The sequence below is a fragment of the Mirounga leonina genome, unplaced genomic scaffold, assembly GCF_011800145.1.
Source record: "Mirounga leonina isolate KUSES-001 unplaced genomic scaffold, KU_Mleo_1.0 Mir_152, whole genome shotgun sequence".
NCBI lineage: Eukaryota > Metazoa > Chordata > Mammalia > Carnivora > Phocidae > Mirounga > Mirounga leonina.
Window position 1 is genome coordinate 20,022,447 of NW_023270380.1, and position 22,324 is coordinate 20,044,770.

Here is a 22,324-nt window from a genome sequence, read left to right on the forward strand (position 1 = left end):
CTCTCATGACACACGTGTCCCAGAGACCCCAGCGGGACTCCTTGCCCGTTCCTGTGCATCCTTCACATACGTGCTCTGAGCTGGGATGAACTTTTCAGATCAAGGCTATGTTTTCGAATTAGAGCCTATAGATGGAGGCTACGAGGTTGGACGTTTGTATTTGCAGAGATTTGAAGTGGCATCTCCGTGAAGTGGAATCTGTAGGTAAGAGTCAGAGACGGCTTGGGTCCCTAGTTCCCAAAGAGGCTCATATGTTGGGCTTCGATTGTCTGGGGATGCTGCAGGTGGCCTGATGTGTTAACATTCTCCGGGACGCTTGTAGAACTGGACAGAGGGGTCGCTCTCCGCTGGCCCCAGCAGTGCTCCCCTCTGGTTTGGATTTAGCAGATGCAACGCAGGGTCTGTGCCCCCTTGCGTTTTGACAACTCCGCTGGGAAATCTGAAATGCGGGCCATTCCTCTCCTGTGTTCAGAAATGCCAATCTAACCCAGTGGGCTGATTTTGCACATCGGGAAACTGAGGCCCAAGGGGGCAAAGAGATTGCCCAACATCACATGGTCAAGAGCAAAGCCAGGACCCAAACTCAAGTTCCTGAGATGCACGTGATGCCCTTTCCACGAGCGCAGGCTCTACACCGTCTGCGGACGTACAGGTGGCGAGAGCTGTGAGGGGGGCTGCGGATGCCCTTGCCATGAGGTCATCTGTCCCACCCTGGGCCCTGCTCGGGGTACGTGTGGCCTGGGCATCCTTCTGTGGGGCCTCTTCCTGGCAGCCCAAGCTCAGGGAATCCCCACTTGTAAGCAGGGCCGCTGCCGTTCCTGTGACAGTGGCACCCTGTGCTCTGTGGGGGCAGAGTGTCCTCAGGGCTTTTTTCTCCTCTGGTCCTTAGGGTCCTCACCCCTAAGTGGAGCAGGCTGGATCACACACTTTTTCCAAGTTATTTTAGGGCGGCCTCCTTCCTAAAATGAGCTCCTTTACAGATGCCAAGATTCACGATGGTTTCTCACATGAGAAGAGGACCTGCTGGGGCCATAACTCTGTCCTGCTGTTCAGCCGCGCCCCCCGGCCAGGGCCCAGCACGGCCCAGAGCCTGCAGCAGTCCTGGCTACTGGGGGTTTGGGTGGTTAATTCTGCATCAGCTTGATGGGGCCATGGTGCCCAGATATGTGGTCAGCATTATGCTGAATGTTCCTGTGATGGTGTTTTTGGATGAGATTAACAAATAAGTCAGTGACTTTGAGGAACTTCCAGGGAAGATGGGGGCGTAGGAGGATCCTGGGCTCACCTTGTCCCATGGGGACACCTAGATAACACCCACGTCAGAATAAATGACCCAGAAAATGACCTGAAGACTGGCAGAACAGACTCTCCACTGCTAAATGTAGACAAGAGTCCACATCGAAGAGGGTAGGCCAGGCGGAGACACAGCTGGGAACCAAACTGGCCCGACACTGTCTGCAGGAGGGAGGGACCCGTGGGCGCAGGCATGGAAGAGGAGCAGACCCCAGCCCAGGAACCCCGGGCCCGGGGGACCTGTACTGGGAAGACAAATCCCCATTGTAAATTGGCTTTGAAAACCAGAGGGGCCTAATTTTGCCAGTTCTTACAATCAGTGGGGCTTAACACCTGGAATTTTAAAAATTAGCGAGTTTGGCCCTAAGAGAAGGGTGGGGAAGCTGAGTCCCTGCCACAGAACACAAACAGCTCCTCTGAGATGAGTACAGAAGCAGCAGTTTGAAAAACACCTGGCGTACATGGGAGGGAGGTTTATTTACTAATCTCAGAATGTGTGCTGGAGGGGCAGGGGTCTTTATGAGACTTCTCCAAGAACAAAAGAGCTGGCAGGAGCGTTTCCTTCTCCCACCCCCGGCCTAGATACGGGACACCTGTGGGAACCAGGACAGCACCAACACTGTCCACCTAGCTTGCTAACAGCAGGCCCCACCCCCACACTCATCTTTGGACCTGCCCCTTCTACCCCAGCCTCCGCAGGGGTTTTCCTGGGCGGCTGCAGGTCCCCTCCCACAGTGTATTGCTGGCACCTTGTGCCTCACCCCTGCATTCTCCAGAGCACCTCTGCCTCTAATACACCCCTATAGAACGCATCCAAAGCGGTGCCACAAGCCTGGCAGTGTGTGCGCGGCCCAGACAAGTCAGCACCACTCCAAAGTGAGTCCTGCCCCAGGGAGAGGGGAAGATAAGCACACACCCGTCTGACTGTGACCCCAGCAGTGGGCTGAGGGCAGGCCCCTGCTCTGACTGCAGGCCCCAGCCACGAACAGAAGCTTCTCCGGGGACGGCACAGGGACAGGGCCTGCAGTTTGGTGCTACTGCATCTCCGGCAAACGCCTGGTCTGACTCAACTCCAGCCCAAGGCAGCCCCGGAGCAGCCCACTAACACCACGGGCACCAGACTCTGCCCACAACAGGCAGGGAGCCATCGCAGACAACAGGACTGAAGGCAAACACATCCCAGCCACAACGGGAGGACACCCCTGGGGCAACACACATAGGAGACACCCCCGGAAGCACCAGGTTCTGGGGAACAGACATCGCACTGCAGGACCTCTTCATAAAGCCACTACTTTCAAGTGCAGGAGACGGAGCTGACTTTCCTAACACAGAGAAACAGACAACGCAAGAGACAGAATGAGGAGACACAGGAATATGTCCCTAATCATAGCAAGGGACTTAAGCAAAGTGGAGATAAGTAATATTCCTGATAGAGAATTTAAAGTAATGGTCATAAAGACACACGCTAGACTTAAGAGTGGAGGACCTCAGTGAGACCCCCAAAAAAGAGATAGGAAACATAAAAAAGAACTAGTCAGAGTTGAAGAACTCAATAAATGAAATTAAAAATACACTACCTGGAATAAATAGTAAGAAGAGGAAGTAGAAAAACGGATCAGCAACCTGGAGGACAGAGTAGTAGAAAGTAATCAAGCTGAGCAGTGAGAGAAAAAATAATTATGCAAAATGAGAATAGACTCAGGGAACTCAGCAACACCATCAAGCATAATAACCGTCATATGATAGGGATCCCAGAAGGAGAAGAGAGAGAAAAGGGGGCAGAATATTTATTTGAAGAAATGATAGCTGAAAACTTCCCAAATCTGGGGAAGGAAAGAGAAATCCAGATCCAGGAGGCACAGAGAGCCCCCAACACAACCAACCCAAGGAGGTCAACACAAAGATACGTAGTAGTTAAAATGGCAAAATGCAGTGATCAAGAGAGAATTTAAAAAGCAGCAAGAGAGGGGCGCCTGGGTGGCTCAGTTGGTTAAGCGACTGCCTTCGGCTCAGGTCATGATCCTGGAGTCCCGGGATCGAGTCCCGCATCGGGCTCCCTGCTCGGCAGGGAGTCTGCTTCTCCCTCTGACCTTCCTCCCTCTCATGCTCTCTGTCTCTCATTCTCTCTCTCTCAAATAAATAAATAAAATCTTTAAAAAAAAAAAAAAAAGCAGCAGGAGAAAAGAAAGCAGTTACATGAGGGAAACCCCATAAGGCTCTCAGCTGATTTTTCAGCAGAAACTTTGCAAGCCAGACGGGAGTAGACTGATGTATATTTAAAGGGCTGAAAGGAAAAACCTGCAGCCAAGAATACTCTATCCAACAAGGCTCTCATTCAGAATAGAAGGAGAGATAAAGACTTGCCCAGACAAACAAAAGTTAAAGGAATTCATGACCACTAAACCAGCCCTACAAGAAACGTTAAAGGGGACTTTTTGAATGGAAAGGAAAGACCATAAGCAGAAGAACAGTAGGAAGTATAAGGCAGCAAAAATAAGTATATCTATAAAAATCAGTCAAGGGATTCACAAAATAAAAGGATGTAATGTCTGATGCCATCTACCTAAAATGTGCGGCAGGGAGAGAGGAGAAGAGTAAAGAATGAGTTCAAACATAAGCGACCATCAGCTTAATATAGACTGCTATATGTGTAAGATGTTATATACAAGCCTAATAGTAACCATAAATCAAAAACTAGTAATAGATGTGCAAAAAATAAAGAGAAAGGAATCCTAATATATGACTAAAGAAATCCAGCAAACCATGAAAGAAGAGAGCAAGAGAAGAAAGGAAGAGAAAAGGACTACAAAAACAACCAATAAAGCAAGTAGCAAAATGGCAATAGGTACATACCTATCAATAATTACTTTGAATGTAAATGGACTAAACGCTCCAATCAAAAGACATAGGGTGACAGAATGAATAGAAAAAACAAGACCTATCTATATGATGCCTACAAGAGACTCTTTTCATATCTAAAGACATGTGCAGATTGAAAGTGAAGGGATGCACTTATGCAATGGAAGTGAAAAGAAAGTCAGGGTAGCAATACTTACATCAGACAAAATAGACTTTAAAACAAAGACTGTAACACGAGATGAAGAAGAATATTATATAATCATAAAGGAAACAATCCAACAAGAAGACATAACAATTGTAAATATTTATGCACCCAACATTGGAGCACCCAAATACACCAAGCAGGTAATAACAAACATAAAGGAAGCAATTGATAAGAATACAATAATAGTAGGGGATTTTAACACCGCACTTATGTCAATAGATAGATCATCTAAATAGAAAATCAACAAAGAAACAGTGGCTTTGAATGACTCATTGGACCAGATGGATCTAACAGATATATTCAGAACACTCCATCCCAAAACAGCAGAATACACATTGTTTTCAAGTGCACATGGAACGTTCTCCAGAATAGATCACATATTAAGCCACAAAACAGGTCTCAACAAATTCAAAAAGACCGAAGTCATACCATGCATCTTTTCTGACCACAACTCTATGAAACTAGAAATCAACCACAAGAAAGAAATATGAAAAGAACACAAATACTTGGAGGTTAAATAACATGCTACTAAACAATGAATTGGTCAACCAAGAAATCAAAGAGGACATTTAAAAATACATGGAGATGAATGAAAAATGAAAACACAATGGTCCATAATCTTTGGGATGCAGCAAAAGTGGTTCAAAGAGGGAAGTTTATAGCAATACAGGCACACCTCAGAGAGCAGGAAAAATCTCAAATAAACAACCTAATCTTACACCTAAAAAGAAAAAGAAGAACAAACAAAACCTCAAACCAGTAGAAGGAAGGAAATCATAAAGACTAGATCAGAAATAAACAAAATAGAAACTAAAACAAACAAACAAACAAAAAAACCCACCCCAAAAACAGAACAGATCAATGAAACCAGGAGCTGGTTCTTTGAAAAGATCAACAAAATCAATAAAACTTTAGCCAGACTCACAAAAAAAAGGACTCAAATAAACACAATAAGAAATGAAAGAAGAGAAATAACTGACACCACAGAAGTACAAAGGATTATAAGGGCATATTATGAAAAATTATATGCCAACAAATTGGACAACCTGGAAGAAATGGATATGTTCCTAGAAACATATAACCTCCCAAAACTGAATCAGGAAGAAATAGAAAATTTGAACAGCTGGTTACCAGCAATGAAATTGAATCATTAATCAAAAAAACTCCTAAAAAACCAAAGGACCAGGACCAGAAGTCCTCACAGGTGAATTCTACCAAGCATTTAAAGAAGAATTAGTACCTATTCTTCTCAAACTAATTAAGAAAAAAATATAAGAGGAAGGAAAGCTTCCAAATTCATTCTATGAGGCCAGCATTACCCTGATACCAAAAAGATAAAGATGCCACAAAAAAAGAGAACTACAGGCCAATATCCCTGATGAACATAGGTGCAAAAATCCTCAACAAAATATTAGCAAACCAAATCCAGAAATGTGTTAAAAAATAATTTACCATGATCAAGGGTGATTTATTCCCAGCATGCAAGGGTGGTTCAACATTAACAAGTCAATAAATGTGATACCTCATATCAATAAGAGAAAGGATAAGAACCACATGATCATTTCAATAGATGCAGAAAAAGCATTTGACAAAGTCCAACATCCATTCATGATAAAATCCCTCAACAAAGTAGGTCTAGAGGGAACATACCTCAACATAATAAACACCACCTATAAAAAACCCACAGCAAACATCATCCTTAATGGGGAAAAACTGAGAGCTTTTTTCCCAAGGTCAGGAACAGGACAAGGATGTCAGCTCTCACCACTTTTATTCAACATAGTACTGGAAGTCCTAGTCACAGCAATCAGACAAGAGGAATAAAAGGCATCCAAATTGGTAAGGAAGAGGTAAAACTTTCACTATTTACAGATGATATGGTACTATATATAGAAAACCCTAAAGACTCCACCAAAAAACTGCTAGAACTAATAAATGAATTGAATAAAGTCACAGGATACAGAATTGATATACAGAAATCTGTTGCATTTCTATACTAATAATTTAGCAGCATAAAGAAAAATTAAGAAAATAATCCCATTTACAGTTGCACCAAAAATAATAAAATACCTAGGAATAAACCTAACCAAAGAGGTGAAAGACCTGTACTCTGAAAACTATGAAACACTGATGAGAGAAATTAAAGAAGACACAAATGGAAAGACATTCTATGCTGAGGGGTTGGGAGTACAAATATTGTTAAAATGTCTCTACGACCCAAAGCAATCTACACATTTAATGCAATCCCTATCAAAATGCCAATAGAACTTTTCACAAAACTAGAACAAACAATCCTAAAATTTGTCTGAAACCACAAAAGACCCCAAAGAGAGAAAGCGATCTTGAAAAAGAAGAACAAAACTGGAGGCATCACAATTACAGATTTCAAGTTATATTACAGAGCTGTAGTAATTAAAACAGTATGGTACTGGCACAAAAATAGACACATAGATCAGTGGAACAGAATAGTGAGCCCAGAAATAAACTGATGATGATATGGTCAATTAACATTTGACAAAGGAGGCAAGAATATCCATGGGGGGAAAGACAGTCTCTTCAATAAATGGTTTGGGAAAAACTGAACAGCGACATGCAAAAGAATAAAACTGGACCAGTTTCTCATACCATATAAAAGATAAACCCAAATTGGATTAAAGACAAATGTGAGACCTGGGACCATAAAAATCCTGGAAGAGACCACAGGCAGTAATGTCTCTGACCTCAGCCACAGCAACATTTTTCTAGATATGTCTCCTGAGGCAAGGGAAACAAAAGCAAAAATAAACTACTGGGACTTAATCAAAATAAAACGCTTCCACACAGTGAAGAAAACCATCAATAAAACTAAAAGGAACCCATGGAATGGGAGAAGATATTTGCAAATGACATATCTGATAAAGGGTTAGTATCCAAAATATATAAAGAACTTTTACAACTTAACACCCAAAAAACAATCCAATTAAAAATGGGCAGAAGACATAAACAGACATTTTTTGCAAAGAAGACATCCAGATGGCCAACAGACACATGAGAAGATGCTCAACATCACTGATAATCAGGGAAACACAAATCAAAACCACAATGAGATATCACCTCACACCTGTCAGAATGGCTAAAATCAACAACACAAGAAAAAATAGGTGTTGGTGAGGATGTGGAGAAAGGGGAACCCTCATGCACTGTTGGTGGGAATGCAAACTGGTGCAGACACCCTGGAAAACAGTATGGACATACCTCAAAAAATTAAAATTAGAGCTAGCATATGATCAGTAATTCCACTACTGGTTATTTACCCAAAGAATATGAAAACACTAACTGGAAAACATACAGGCACCCTGATGTTTAAAGCAGCATTATCTACAATAACCAAGATACGGAAGCAGCCCAAGTGTCCATCGACAGATGAATGGGTAAAGAAGATGTGGTATATATATGATGGAATATTATTTGGCCATAAAAAAGAATGAAATGTTGCCGTTTGCAACAACATGGATGGAGATAGAGTATAATGCTAAGTGAAATAGGTCAGTCGGAGAAGGACAATTATCATATGATCTCACTCCTATGTGGAATTTAAGAAACAAAAGAAACAAAGAGACAAACCAAGAAACAGACTCCTAACTCTAGAGAATAAACTGGTGGTCACCAGAGGGGAGGTGGGGGAGATGGGTGAAACAGGGTGAAGGGGATGAAGACCACACTTCTCACGATGAGCACTGAGTAATGTAGAGAATTGTTGAATCACTCTATTGTTCACCTGAAACTAATATAACACTATGTTAACTATGCTGGGTTTAAAAAAATAACTAAAAAATAAAATAAATATAAGTCAGTGACTTTGAGTAAAAGCAGATTGTTCTCCATAATGTGGGTGGGCCTCATCTAATCAGCTGACAGCCTGAATAGAGCAAAAGACTGACCTCCCCTGAGCAAGAGGGAATTCTGCAGCAGGCGGCCTTTGGACTGGACCTGCAGCATCAGCTTTCCTGTGTCCAGGCTGCCGGCCTGCCATGCAGATCTTGGATTTAACCAGCCTTCATAATTGCATGAGCCAATTCTCACGGGAACACTGACTGATATGGAGGTGAGATAGGGGTGAGGTTAGGGCAAGACCCCCTGTGCCTGTCTGAAATAGTTTTCTTTTCTAAGCTCTTTGCCAGGTAGGGTTAAGCAATTTATTTGATGGGGAGTCCTTAGCAGGCAGGGCGGTGGGTGCTAAGCCCACTGTGTCATGCCCAGTGCAGCACCCCATCCTAAGGGTACTTTAATAAACTGTTCTCACTCCCCCATAGGAAGAGTGGTGGGTCAGTGTGGCCCAATGCAAAAAGCACAAGGGAAGAGAAATGGAGAAATTGAGTGCAGGTTTCAGCCCTCCCCCTTCTGCTGGGTGGTCTTGGGCGTTCCAACGACCTGTCATTCTCCTTGATTCTTCATTGGGAAAGTGAACGGCACACCTGTTGGTGATGTTACATAAAATGAACATAAAATTAAAGTACATGAACATATGTAGGGAAGTTTAAAGCACCCAGGACTTCTGGGCATTGTGTTTTCTAGAAAAGGAGGTGGTCAGTGGATCGAGTGCCAGAGACTCTGCATCTTTTCACATGCTGAGTGGTGACAGGAGCTGAGCCAGGACCGAGGAAGCGGCTGGTATCCACGAGTGTGGAGCCAAAGCTTCTTTCTTCCTAGGGGCTGGGAAGTGGCACAGCAAACCCTTGCCTGGAACAGCTTAGGATGGGTGAACGGGACGCTCGGACTCACAGCTGTACCAGTGTCAGGCATAGAACCAGGACTAGACATTCAAGCCACGTCTGCGTGTCCCAAGCAGTCAAGTCGTCCCTGTCCATCACCCCTCTCCCGTCCCGCGGAGCTCCTGACCCTCAGAAAGGGCGCCAAGCCTTGGGCTGAGGTTTGTAGGAATTGCTGTGGTTGGGACAAGACATGGCGAGGACATAAAAACCCGACTTTTGGGGCGCCTGGGGGGCTCAGTTGGTTAAGCGTCCGACTCTTGATCTCAGGTCAGGTCTTGATCTGGGGGGTCTTGAGTTCAAGCCACGTATTGGGCTCCAGCATGGAAACTACTTAAAAAAAACCCATACACCTACTTATTTCTAAATCACGAGTGCATTCTGAGCATGGCTTGGGGTGTGTATAGAAGCCCGCCTCCTGGGGAGGCATTTATTTTGGGTCGGCAATGCTTCTTTCACATTCACTGTTGCCACCAAAGCCATTTCTTCCCGATGACGTCACAGCAGAACTTTCAGACATTTTGCAAATGGAGTGTCTTTCACAGGCTCCCACTGCCTCGGTGGCTTAAAACCACGGGTGTTTACCCCCGCCTGGTTCTGGAGGCTGGAAGTCCGGAGTCAAGGTGACGGCGGGGTGCTGCCCTCTCCGGAGGGTGAGGGAAGAGCCCCCCCTGCGTCTTCCTGGCTGGTGGTGGCCCCCGACGATCCGTGTGGCTCCTTGGTTTGCAGCTGCAACACTGCAGTGCCGTGTCCTTTTCTCTTACAGGGTCTAACTGATGTATTTGCGGAGATCCTACTTCCAAATAAGGTCAGGTCTGAAGTTGCAGGAGGACAAGACTTTGGGGGACATTGTTCAGCTCACAACAAGGAGAAGTCAAGAGAGGAGCTTGGCCCAGGTGGCCTTACTGTCTGTAGGGGTCTGAGTGCAGACCCTGCAGCCGGATGGGTCGGCAGGCAGAAATTCTGGGGGCCCCGGCCACGTGCCCTCTTCCTGTGGCGTGCTTTCCCCAACGTTCTGTTGCTCTCTGCGGGGGGCGGGGGGGGCAGCCAAATTCATCTCTGGCTTCCTGAGTTTGACGAGCCAGGATGTATGATCTTTTCTCATACTGCCTCTGAGCACTGACTTTTCATTGGGTCTGTAAATCTCCCCGGTGGGCACGGTTGGCACTGGGTTTGCACGCCCTGGCCTGTCACCCATGGCCTCTTGGTCTCATCCAGGCAGCTCCCTTGGTCAGGTGGAGAGGCTGCAAGCTGCAGACACGCTCAGTTCCGCACGCCACCCAGCGGCCACGGCACCCGGGGACTGGGGGGCTGCTCGGTGCTTTGCCACAGGGGTCTATCTTGTGGGGCATGGCCACAGAAGGCCTGCACGGTGGGATTCCTGGCCCATCCCTGCTCTCGACCTCAGCTCCCACTGTCTCTCCATCAGCGGGCTGTGTCTGCTGTGACCTTCTGCGTCTCCCCGCTGCAGACCTTGATTCCCCTCTCGGGGCCTCTGCAGCCTCACTTCCTTCTGGAACTTTCCATATCTGGCTCTTGCTCATGCAGGTCCCTTGGGTGACACGGCCCCTCCCCAGAGTCCTCCTTGATGCCCCTCAATCCTGTTTCTTCCTCACCCTGGCCCTGGTCCCTGGTCCACAGCCGGTGGGAGAACCGCGCTTCTAGTTTTGTCACTGCTGACCTGCGCCTGCCCTTTCTAGCTTTTGTCTGTGCTCGTAGGAACCTCTGTCTCAAGAGTTTGATGAGAAAACAAGGAGAGAAGATGGCGTATGAGAGAAAGTGAAACAGCGGGGTGGGGGGACCCAGACTTCAAGTTCAGCCTGTATACTTGACAATTTTGATGAAATGGGCTAATTCCTGCAAACTGTCAGCTCAAGATGACCCAAATAGTCCTACATCTATTAAGGAAACTGAAGTTGTAGCTTAAACCTTCCCATAAAGGGGGGTGTCCAGGTGGCTCAGTTGGTTAAGCATCTGATTCTTGATGCTCAGGTCATGATCTCAGGGTTGTGAGATCGAGCCCTGCATCAGCTCCACGCTCAGTAGGGAGTGGGCTTGAGACTCTCTCTCCCTCTCCCTCTGCCCCTCTCCCATCTTGTGCACACAGTCTCTCTCTACAAAAATCTTTAAAAAAACAAACTTTCCTGTAAATAAAATGTTATTTAGAAAAAAACAGAAAAATCTGTGTAGCCTTAGGAGTTCTTAGATCCAAAGCCAGAAGTTTGATCAATAAAAGAGAAAAAGATAAATTGGACAAACTGAGAAGTATTAGGAGGACAGCACACTGTTAAGAATGCAAAGACAGGGCGCCTGGGTGGCTCAGTTGGTTAAGCGACTGCCTTCGGCTCAGGTCATGATCCTGGAGTCCCAGGATCGAGTCCCGCATTGGGCTCCCTGCTCGGCAGGGGGTCTGCTTCTCCCTCTGACCCTCCCCCCCTCATGTGCTCTCTCTCATTCTCTCTCTCTCAAATAAATAAAAAAATAAAATCTTAAAAAAAAAAAAATGCAAAGACAAGCCACACACAGACGAAAATATTGCCAAATCACATATCTGACAAAAGACTTGCATCCAGAACATATAAAGAGCTCTCAAAAATCATCAATAAGAAAACAAACAGCTTTGAAAAAAAGATGGGCAAATGATCTGAACACACGCTTCACCAAAGAAGGTATACAGATGGCTATTAAGCTCATGAAAAGATGCTCCACATCTCCAATTAGTCATTGGAGAAATGCAAATTAAAACTATAATGAGACACCTTTACGCACTTGTGGAAGTGGCTAAAATAGAAGAAATCCAAACTGACACAGCGTTGGCAAGGATGCCAAGCTTCTCACTCATTGCTGGGGGCAGTGTGTACAAGATGGTACAGCCTCTGTGGAAAGCAGTTTCTCAGTTCCTGATGAAGTTAAACATACAGCTACCACACGAACCAGCGATCCCCCTCCTATTGACCCAAGAGAACTGAAAACATGCGTTTAGGTGAAAACGGGTATGCAAATGTTTATAGCAGCTTTATGCATAGCTGTTGAAAACTGGAAACAAGCCCACATGTTCTTTAGCAGGTGAACGGATGACGACGTGCGCTCCACCCATGCAGTGGAGTACTACTCAGTAGTAAAAAGGGAACACACTATAAATACAAGAGCAACAACGCTGCTGAGTTTACCGCATTCTGTTAACTGGAAGTAGCCAGTTTGACAAGCTGACATGCTGCATGTTCCATTTGAATGACTTTCTGCAAAAGGCAAAGTGATAGGGATGGAGAAGAGACTCCTGGTTGCTGGGCTGGGTGGGGGTGACTCCAAAGGGGCAACAGGAGGGAATTTTGGGGGGTTTTAGAACTGTTCTGTGTTTTGATTGTGGTGTTTACATGGCTGTATGCATTTGTCAGGAGTCGTAGAAACTTTAAACAGAAAGAGTGCATTTTATTCTATGTAAATTTAAAAATAAATGTAAAAACATGAAGAGGCTTTGAAGGACCAGCAGTTAAAGCTCACTTAGTGCTGTTGGGTGGGGGTCCCGTGGTGGAGCCGAACCCCAGAGGCTCGCAGAAGCTGGGCTGTGCCTCCTGCTGAATTCACCTGGCCATCCTTGGTTGTGGCGTCATCATGATGTTTGTCATGCTCACAGTCTGTCCCTGACGCTAACGGCTTGGCTGCAGGCAGAAGTCTGCAGCACGCACAGGGCCACCCCCACTGCATGGCCTGTGTCTCCCAGGCTTGGACACTGGTCAGGAGTCAAGGGCTGGGAGACCATGAATGAGTGCTAAGAAGAGGGTGACCTAACCCTCACCTCTTCTGGAAGCTCCCTTCCCCTTCCCTTCTTTTTAAAAGATTTTATTTATTTACTTATAGAGAGAAAGTGAGTGGGGTGAGGAGGGGCAGAGGGAGAGGGAGAATCTCGTGCAGACTCTGCACTGAGCTTGGAGCCCAATGCTGGGCTCGATCTCACGACCCTGAGATCATGACCTGAGCTGAAATCAAGAGTCGGATGCTTAACTGACTGAACCACCCAGGTGCCCCTGGAAGTTTGCTTTCATTCCACGGACACAGTTGCTCATTCCGGATGTCCTTGGGATCCTACTTCCTCCCCTCCGTGTGTCTTGGGAGGCAGAGCATCATAATGCTAACTGCATGGATTTCAGTGTCAGAGAGCCCTTAGTTTGCATCCCGGGGCCAGAGCAGTGATCTTGGGCAAGGACTTTAACTACTTTTGGTTTCAGCTTCTCAATGTCTAAGATGGGGACAATAATAGTAGCTACTTCACGGGGTGGCGAGGATTACACAACCAAAACATGCACTTGAAGCCCAGTGCCCCGTGTGGCGAGCATGTAATAAACAAACAAGGTGTCAGGTGAGCGGATGCACGGATTTGTGAGTGCTTCTGGTGGGCGAGGATGCTGAAGCCTCTGTCATCCTCGTGCACAGTGCAGCACCAGCCCGAGAAAGCACCTGCCAAGTACCTTCTGTCTCACGGAGCTCTGGGGCCGAAGTCACACTCAGGGCTCACTCCTTTCTTCACACCTTCCTCCAGGCCAGGCCCTGGCTCTCAGATGTGCTCAGCAGCTCTGAATCCCCAGGGATCCCCCCCGCCCCTGGCGCTTCACGCGCCTTCACTCCAGACTCCCCTCCCAGCCCCGCATGGGTCAGGACAGGATGGGATCTGGACAGTCACAGCTGAACCCCGGGGGCCGACTCCTTTCCTCCTGCGCTCCCCGCTCCTGGGGCTTGTATGTGGTACATCAACAGGTGTGGGGTTCTAAAGCCATCCGGGGACTGACTTTCAGTTCCTGGATCAAAATATGGTGCATTGTCTGTATAATTGCATAAATAACAGGCTGAAGGATTACTGATGCCAGCCTCATGGGAGCAAGGAAGGGTGAACCTCGGGCTCCGTCCTGCCTGGGCTCTGCTCGGTTTGCATCTGTGTCAGGGTAAACATGGATGTGCGTATTGAGGACATTATGTTCGTTAGGATTTGTGGTTGGGAAATAGATCATATCTCAGCTGACTGGACTGATGGACCAAACCAAAGAGGGAGGAATTAAAAGGGATAAAGGTCAGTTCTGGCTCTTAGGCCTTCAAATCCAACAACGTGCAAGCAGAATGATGTGGACTGAGTTTAATGAGCACATGAGAAAGATCTGGGGCTTTTAGGCAATGCAAGGTCAGTAAAAAGACAGGTATGTGATGCAGAAACAAAAAATTTAATGCTACCAGGTTGCATTAACAGAGACATAGGTAACAGAACAGAGGAGGTGATACGTTTACTCTCTGTGCTAAGCTGAGCTCATCTTGAATATGGTGTTTACTTTTGACAGTCACATTTAGTATAGACATTTACAACCTGTAACGTCAGCAGAGGGCAACCAGGATAAGTGTCGGCTTATATAAAGGGTGGAGAGAGCCTGAAGAACAAAGATTTGCCGGGTTCAGGATAGCCGACGCTACTTAAGGGGGTTCCTTGTGGAAGAGTGATTTGACCTATCCTATATGCCTCCAAAGCAGTGATATATAATAGAACTTCCTGTGATGATGGAAATATTTTATGTCTGTGCCACTTAATAGCTAGTGGTTTTAGTAATAGATGTGGTTTTTGAGCAAATAAAATGGGGGAACTGATTTTTTAATTTAACTCATTACAATTAAAATTTAAATGGCTTACTGTGTATATCTCATTGGATGGTGAAGCTTTAGAGGGAAAATAAAAGAGTAGACCAGGGGTTGGCAAATTATTTCTGTAAAGGGTAAGACAGTAATTATTTTGGGCTTTGCTGGGCATATGACTTCTGTTGTAACAACTGGGCTCCCTCATTGTAGTGTGAAAGTATACATGGTGTAGGAAAGAATGAATGCATCTGTGTTCTAATAAAACTTTATTTACGGCAACTGAAATTTGAATATAATCTTTACATGTCACAAAATATTCTTCTTTTGATTTTTTTTCAACTACTTTAAAGGTGTAGAAATCATGCTTAGCTCCTAGGTTGTACAAAAATGGGTGTCAGGCTGGATTTGGCTTTGTAGTTTGCTGACTCTGGATTAGGATGTGGGTGGGAGCCTCAGGGAGTCATACGGAAGTTCAAGAATGGGAGACAGTATTAATTAGAGGTAGCCAGGCACGGCCTGAGCACCCTCAGTGAGAGGTGAGTTCTTGTCACTAACAGTTCAAGTACAGGCCGGGTAGTTAACTATCTGGCAAGGGATGAGGCAGAAATGTGTCTACTTAATACAGGTTATACTAGAATTTCCCCTGAATTCTGTGGGAGTTTTGAAATCAGGATGACATGTGACTGCTTTAAAATTATACCTGCTTTGTGCAGGGAAGGGGATTGTTTGCCCCACTGGGTACTTCGTCTGAGCCCCGTGTTGCTGGGACAGGGACACCTGCGGGTGGCCTCCAGCCTCGTTGCCACTGTGGTTCTGCCAAGTGTTCCAGGCCCCTGGGATGTGCCTTCATGGGGGAGCTGCCTATGCCCATCTATGTGCAGCCCAGGAGAGATGCTGCTGAGAGCGCCTCGGGCCTCCACGCCAGTGCCGTCTGGCGAGCTGTGAGTCTCTGTCCAGAATGAAGTTGAGGACCCACGTCCAGCGGACCCGTCTGTGAAGACGGGACTGCTCAGGAGCTGATTGTCCAGCCCGTGGACCACTGGAGGTCGCGTCCTCTCTGCTACTGTCGGCCCTGCTCTCTTGCCTTTCTCTTCTCCTCTGTCCTGCCTTCTGTCTGTCTCACTTCCGATCAGCATTTCTGCTAAAATAAACACAAACAGAGAATAAACGGCTTCTTCCTACAAGGAGAGAGGTGGAAAGCGCTGGCTTGAAGTTGGAATTTCTTGTGCTTTTATCCACACCTCCACCTGCCGCCACTGTAATGGAGTTTTCTCCATGTCTTTGCAAAGCACAGGAAGCCTATGAAGCTTGACTTGGGGGCTTTCCAACAATTGAGATAAATACCTTTGGCATGCAACATTGTGTAAATTTGATACACGAATGTTGCAGAACTGTTCCCATTGTAGGACTGGCTACCCCTCTGTTCCGACACATAGTTATCACTTCTTCCAGTGACCGGATTCGTTAAGAGCTGGTCTCTTGGCCAGTTTAATGTTTAGAGTACAGTTTTGTTGTCTGTATGCACTAGACTGTGCATTAGGTCTGCAGGACTTACTTGTCTACTCGTGGCAGGTGTGTGCCCTTAAACAGTATCTTGCCCTTTCCCTACGTGGGGGAGTTTTAAGGGTACACAGAAGACAGAGGAGTTCGATCAGCCCCAAGTGTCCATCACCAGCTTTGACGGCAACCACCTCCTGGCCAGTCTTAGATCACTGATACCTTCTTCCTGCCTCCTGTATTATTTTGAAGCAAATCTACAGGAAGACGCGGGGCACTGACTCACCTTTGCACTAACATCTCAATTCTGCGCATTCCGTTTCAGATCATTGCCTTCGATGAGTTAAGGACGGATTTTAAGAGCCCCATAGACCAGTGTAACCCTGTTCATGCGGTAAGTAGCGGGTGCAGGCGGGGGCGGGGGGTGTCAGGGCAGGTTACTGGGGCCTGTGGAGGAGGGACGTTCCGATGGGGGGGTGGGTAAAGTGCCTCCACTCCTGGCTCAGGGCCATCGAGGACCCCTCTCATTCCTGAGGTCCGCCCGTCGTACCTTGCAAGTCAAATAGGACGATCCCAGGAGGCCAGGTGGGAAAGGTCTGCTGTGCTTTGGCGGACGAGTCTTCAAGGCCTCGTGCCGGCGTTTCTGGTTATTTATCCTTGAATAAGGAGAGAGGCTCCATGTTGGCCAACGTGCTGGCAGGGCATGGAAGCCTCCTTAATGGCTGTTTGTGCGCTGCGCTTGGCCAGGTCTCTCAGAGGGAGACACCAGAGTGGGTGGAGGTACAGAGCCCCTGGGCCCGCGTCCACCGCCCGGGGGACACTCATCTCTAGAGGCTCCGTGGGCCTGAGGTCAGCTCGCCTCCCACTGGGGAATCTGATGCAGTCTGGTCCTCAGATCCAGGCTCGGCACGTGCGATCTGACCGTCCCGTCCGGCTGCAGCTCCCTCATGCCCAGGAGTGGGCGTGACAAGCGGCTTGTGCAGGGAGAGGAGGAGGACCCTACTTCCAATGAATGGGGTGGGTGCAGCCCACTTGCCAGGGCCGGGGACCAACCACGCGGGTGGACAGAGCCTTGTCCACACTCATTCGAGACCAGCACTGCTGGGCACACACGGTTCTTTCAGGTGTGTCTCAGCCTGCACTCACGGGGTCCGCATGTGGTTGAAGTTCCTTCTAGGCCCCGGGTTCCAGTGCCAAGCCAAGTTTTTGTTTGAATTGCTCTGTGGGTATTTTCAGTTAGAGGTTGTAGACCGGACAGCAGGATTTACTAGTGTGAATCCATCTTAACCTGGAAGGCTTATGGTGTCACTCTAGCGACACGGACAAAGAGGTCTGTTCTCCTTGAAGAAAGATGTGCTCTTGGGAGGAGCCAGAAGACCAGGGAACTAGGCTTCAGTGTCCCCTCTGAAAGCACAGGGCTTTTATTGGAGTCGTACATTTTGGTGAGTTTTTACTGCACACTAGGAACTTTACACATATAACCTATAGTCTCACAACTCTGCCCAAATGGCATCATTTACTGCATGTGCAGACTCGTACGCAAGGGCCCACAGCCCCTGGAGGTTTGCCTGTCCCCAGAGCCCGTGTTCTTACCACCTAGCTACTCCATGGTGTCTCTTTCAGAGATTGGATTTTCTAATGCCTGATTTTATCATCCCTTTGGCATCAGATTCTTTGGTTCTGTGAAATAGAGCCAAACCCTTTTCAAAGTCAAGGGTGTGAAGCAGAAATTTGTGGCAAGTTGCAAGAGTCCCTAAGATGCACTTGGAAACTTCTTAGGCTTTGTACTTCCATTAAAGTCCATTTTTTTTTTTAAAGATTTTATTTATTTATTTGACAGAGACAGAGATAGCAAGAGCAGGAACACAAGCAGCGGGAGTGGGAGAGGGAGAGCAGGCTTCCCGCCGAGGAGGGAACCCGATGTGGGACTCGATCCCAGGACCCCGGGATCATGACCTGAGCCGAAGGCAGACGCTTAACGACTAAGCCACCCAGGCGCCCCATTAAAGTCCATTTTTATTTCCATCTGCTGGCCTCCCCCCCCCACCTGTGGTAACTTGGCCCCACCAGGCCTGAAGGGCTACCCCCCAGTCTCATTTCTTTTTGGACGTTTTCTGTTTGGCACCAGGGTTACACACCTGGCCCGTTGGAGCTCTAGTCCGAGAGGGAGGCCGCTATCCATCCTCCTAGCTGTGTGGGCTCAGATGAGCTCACTGAAAACACGCAGGGCTTTCTTGAATGACCCCGGGTGCACGCTAGTGCGGAAATGTGTCCTCCGCTCCGCCCCGTCCTGCCAATTCAGCCCAGGCGATCGGTGAAACCGTGAGACAGCTTTGTGGAGTCACGAAGAGGATATAGGACCGACACGCGTACCGCGGCAGCCTCTGGGGAAGGTCAGCGCAAGATCGAAGCCTGCACACCGTAGGCACTCAGCTGTTGTTGACCAGAGGGAGAATGCATCTGCTGCAGGGTGAGGTGTACCGTGGAGGCTGGGTCTCGGCTCTTCACTCCTATCGTGAAAGCCACGCTTCTAACTGGGTAATGACTTAATCAAGGAGCCTGGACCCTGTGGGCCAGATAGTCCGTGGACAGACTGAAGACCCCCCGGGAAAGTACTCTTGTCTGAGATTTCTAAAAAAATCCATTAAAACCCTACATGGATGAATATTAGACATATTTTCTTGGTTCTGACGATTTACTCCCTGGCAGGGAGCTAAGTGCTTTGGATGCCTCATTAACTCACGTAGAGCCCCCAAAAATGCATCACCGCCTCAGCTGGCTTGAAGGAGCTACCGCCCACTGGTGACACCCGCCCTGCATGGACTTAGCTTACAGACAGTAACTCTATGAGCAAGCGTGAGGCCCACTGGCTCTCTGGATTGAAGATCCCCTAGAGCTCCAAATCTTGCAGGGCCCTTGGGGTGGACCCCCTTCCAGGAGCTGGAAGGGACGAGGAGGGCCCTGCTCTACTCCTACCTTCTCATTCAGCCCTTCCCCTTCCTTTATCAGCAGGCCCTTTAGTGTCACCGTCAAGGAAGAGGAGCCAGCAGAGGACCAGCTTGTGGGGAAGGAGCCGGTGCGGGCCCCGTGGCAGCCTCTCTGTGCCTGGCACCTCACATCTTTCCTCTTATTCTCCATGTAGGCAGCCTCGATGCCCAGCCGCGTGTGGGGTTTGTGTGTGCGCATGCGCATGTGGACAGACACGGGGTTTGCTGCGGAGGACGTGGTCTGTCTTCCTAGCCACGTGGACACTAATTTGTCCTGATGTGGGCTCTTTCCTCTGGGCTTAAAGGATGCACAGGAATCACTGTACGATTCAGTTAGGGAAGCTGAAGTGGCCCAGCCACCTGTCTTCCCCAGATCCGCGAGCAAGTTCATTAGCATCACGTCCACGGTTACCAAATTGCCTCGTAACGAAGCATCGGACAGAGGCTGCAGCTGTGCTCAGAGGGGCTTTGGAAAACAAGAAGTCACTGCGGGAAAGGGATGGTGGCACACCCTGTGTGATGTGACCGTCACCCCCCGCCCGGCCGCGGGCACCTGTTCTCAGCCCTGAGCCGGGCTCCGGGCATGGACTTTGACATCTCGAGACATCTTAGCTTGGGGGTGCTGCTGGTGTCTAATTTAGTGGGATGATTCCTTCCTCTAAATGCACTCACTTTAGAAAAATGAAATCAGCAGGCAGAGAACTTCCCGACCGTAGACTCTAATCAGGGCACACGGAGCCCCGGGTGGGCAGTCCTCCTGGGAGGGTGACTCGGCCTCCAGGGCGTCCTGAGGACTTAGTTGTCTTATAACTGGAAGTTGGTACCTTTTGACCCCCTCTGGCCAGTTGCCTCTCCTCTACTCCCTGTCTCTGATAACCACACACCTGATCTTTTCTATGAGTTTGTTTTGTTGTTGTTTTGTTTTAGATTCCATATATAAGCGAGATCACATGGTACTTGTCTTTCTCTGTCTGGCTTATTTCACTGAGCATAACACCATCCATGTTGTTGCAAATGGCAGGATTCCCTTCTTTTTGTGGCTGAGTGATATTCCTGTGTGTGTGTATCCTGACCGTATGAGAGTATATTATACTATATATATATATATACACATGACATTTTCTTTATCCGTTCACCCATCCATGGACACTCAGGCTGCTTCTGTGTCGTGACTCTTATAAATAATGCTGCAGTGAACACAGCGGTGCAGATACCTTTTCCAGACTGTGATTTCATTTCCTTCGGGAAGATACCCACAAGTGGAATTGCTGGATGATCCGGTAGTTCTGTTTTTAACTCTTTGGGGAACCTCCCTGATGTTTTTGTAGCGGCGGTACCAATATCCATCTCAGCAACAGAGCACGAGGGTCCCTTTTTCTCCACGTCCTCATCAGCACCTGTTGTCTCTTGTCTTGATTTTAGCCATTCTGACAGGTGTGAGGTGATAGCTCACCGTGGTTTTGATTTGCATTTCCCCGATGATGAGTGATGAGCACCTTTTCATGTACCCCCGGCTATCTGTATGTCTTCTTTGGAAAAATATCAGTTCAGACCCTCTGCCCATTTTATTTGGATTATTAGTTTTTTTGTTTTTTTTTTTCTGTTGAGTTCTTTGAGCCACTGGGTGGGAGCACGCAGGTCTCTGGTGGGTGCTGCCTTCTCTCCTGGGGGCTGAATGTGGGGGCTCCTTCAGCAGAGCATCTAACCTCCCCTCTTTTTCTTTCCTTTGCATCCCGATAGAGAGAACGTCTGAGGAACATCGAGCGCATCTGCTTCCTCCTGAGAAAGGTCAGTGCAGGAACTCCACGCCCGAGGGTGGACGGTCCTGTGGTCATGGCTGGTCACGCGCGGAAGGGGCTGGTGAGGCTTGGCACCTGCTCCAGTCCTGTCTCCCCGGAAAGGCAAATGGCAGGGGAGTGGGCGGCGGGAGCAAGTGAGCCTTTCGTTCGCTGGAAACCTCGAGATAAAAGGAGCTCATTGGAAGGGGTGGCCATCAGTCAAAGTGACAGGGCAGTACCGGATATTTGCAGGTGCCCTCTGGCTGGACTCGGAGGTTCTTTACCTTCGCATGATGATGGATGGCGTTTCCAGCTCATGTAACCGCACAGCCTTTGTTCCTGGCAGGGCTCAGGGAAGTTTTTAACTAGATGCTCGATTTCCTCTGAGGTTTCAGCCTGCCGCTCAACTTTGTGGTTTGATGGGCAGCATCACTGGGAGTATTTTGGGGGTGGGATGGGAAGTGTTATCGAAGAGGGGGCCAAGCATTGGGAGAGTTGTGAACGGATGGGTGGCAGGTCACAGCGGCCCCGAGTGCATCTGGAAGCACACGTGTGCACACACGGTCATGTGTGCGCGTGCAGCTCAAGCTTGGTATTTAGCTCACCTCCGTGACATAGCTGGGCCACGGGATGGGGAAGCCACCTGTCAGCCCAGAGGGAGCTTCTGAGCCGTGGGTGAATTCGAGAGAAACGCCTACCCCGCCGACATTGACAGGGAGTAACGGTGCGAGCTTTTGGATTTTTTCCGTATTTCCATAATGATACCTTTCACTGGAGGAGAGAGCCTAATCAAGTATTTACTTATTTTTCCAGCTACTCACTTTGTCCTTTCGTGCTTTCCTAGAGCCTCGGTCTGATTGGGTTCCCCAGCTTGTGGGTCGTAGCAGGGAAGTGCGGTCAGATAGGGAAAATACACATGAAAACATTAGGGACCCAAAGAGTAAAGGATGATGTAAGGAAACACATGACATTTGGTGTTAAGGGCAACTCAGGAATTTGTCCGTTACTTTCGCCTGTCGTATCTTGGACACCAGCAATCCCTTCGGCGGTCACTTCCCATCTGACACCTAAGAGTCTGTCACGCTCCCTTCCCCCATCCTGAACGTGCCTCCCCAATTCTCACATCCATCCTATGAGTCTGGCTCATTCTTCGGCACTGCTTGGCCACTGACTCTGGCCGGACAGTGGCCGGTGGCTGCGACTGCCAGGGTCCTGCTTAGAGCCCAAAGTCAGAGCTGAGGCCAGGAGAGAACCCAGGCTGGGCAGGAATTAGCATTACCATTTGTCAATTTACACATAGTTTGTGTAAGTTTCTAGAAACCGCAGGCATTTTGCTCCAGGAAA

The 22,324-nt window shown here is 48.0% G+C and overlaps 1 protein-coding gene across 1 annotated transcript in view; it reads left to right on the forward strand.

The window, feature by feature from the left end:
* Positions 1 to 22,324, forward strand: part of CNIH3 (cornichon family AMPA receptor auxiliary protein 3) — a 232,413-nt gene that overhangs the window by 147,566 nt on the left and 62,523 nt on the right. The window contains exons 5-6 of the mRNA XM_035008662.1: positions 16,541 to 16,609; positions 20,943 to 20,990. Coding sequence (XP_034864553.1) covers positions 16,541 to 16,609; positions 20,943 to 20,990 — 117 coding nt within the window. The remainder of the gene's footprint in view (positions 1 to 16,540; positions 16,610 to 20,942; positions 20,991 to 22,324) is intronic.